General features: G+C 27.8%; 1 protein-coding gene across 1 annotated transcript in view; it reads right to left on the reverse strand.

Moving 5' to 3' along the window:
* Nucleotides 1-860, reverse strand: part of LOC108737796 (guanine nucleotide exchange factor for Rab-3A) — a 48,646-nt gene that overhangs the window by 24,383 nt on the left and 23,403 nt on the right. The window contains exon 3 of the mRNA XM_018470897.2: nucleotides 493-693. Within this exon, the coding sequence (XP_018326399.1) occupies nucleotides 493-693 (201 nt within the window). The remainder of the gene's footprint in view (nucleotides 1-492; nucleotides 694-860) is intronic.

An 860-nucleotide genomic window follows, 5' to 3' on the forward strand; every position in this document is an offset into this window, starting at 1 on the left:
TTAACTGAAATCAATAAATAAATTATATATAAATAAAACGATGATCTCCTTTTTATAGTTCGATTAATTTTAACCCGTGAAGATACTTTGTGTTTATCTGGAGATAAATACAATTGACTCTGATAAAGTAGTAATTTAGGTATTACGTTGACATAATTCTGATGTTAATAGTAAACAAGATATCTGCTTTCGAAAATTATGGAATTGTATCACTATTGTCATTTTTAAATATAGAGTAGATACAAAATCAATGTTTTCCGACATTTTTTTTTATTGCCAGTTTATCATAAATACCCCTTTACCTAAGAAATGGTAAATATTAAAATATAGTTTATTAGCTATATGATAGAAAAAAAGTCACTTATACTTATTTATTTAAAGGATTTCCTTTAAGAAAATTGAATTTTGATTATTATCGATCACTAACCAAAATTTGAGAAATGTAATTTCTAATGATCATTACATATGTATGAGATAATGTCTTCTTCTTACCTGAAATAAACTTGCTGTAAGTTCTTCCAGTTCAGCTTCAACATCCTTTCGTATTCTGCTTAATCGCGTCACCTCTTCATCCTTAAGTTTGAGTTCTTGATGAGCTTCTCTCAAATCTTTTTGCAGTCGAGCAAGTGCTTGTTCCTTGGCTTCAACAGATCTTCCCCAATCCACATGATTTTCACATTCTGACGCACACGTCTAGGATAAAATTAATTAATTTAAGATTATTTGGTTGTGTTCGTAAATCAAACGTTATTATGGTTTAAATGTTTTTATTTTATCAGAAATCACTTAATAAATAAACACAAATAAATTTCCACAAATATATTAATAAAAACTTTACAATTGTTTCGCCTCCTTGAGGC

The sequence above is a fragment of the Agrilus planipennis genome, unplaced genomic scaffold (assembly GCF_000699045.2).
Source record: "Agrilus planipennis isolate EAB-ADULT unplaced genomic scaffold, Apla_2.0 scaffold183, whole genome shotgun sequence".
NCBI lineage: Eukaryota > Metazoa > Arthropoda > Insecta > Coleoptera > Buprestidae > Agrilus > Agrilus planipennis.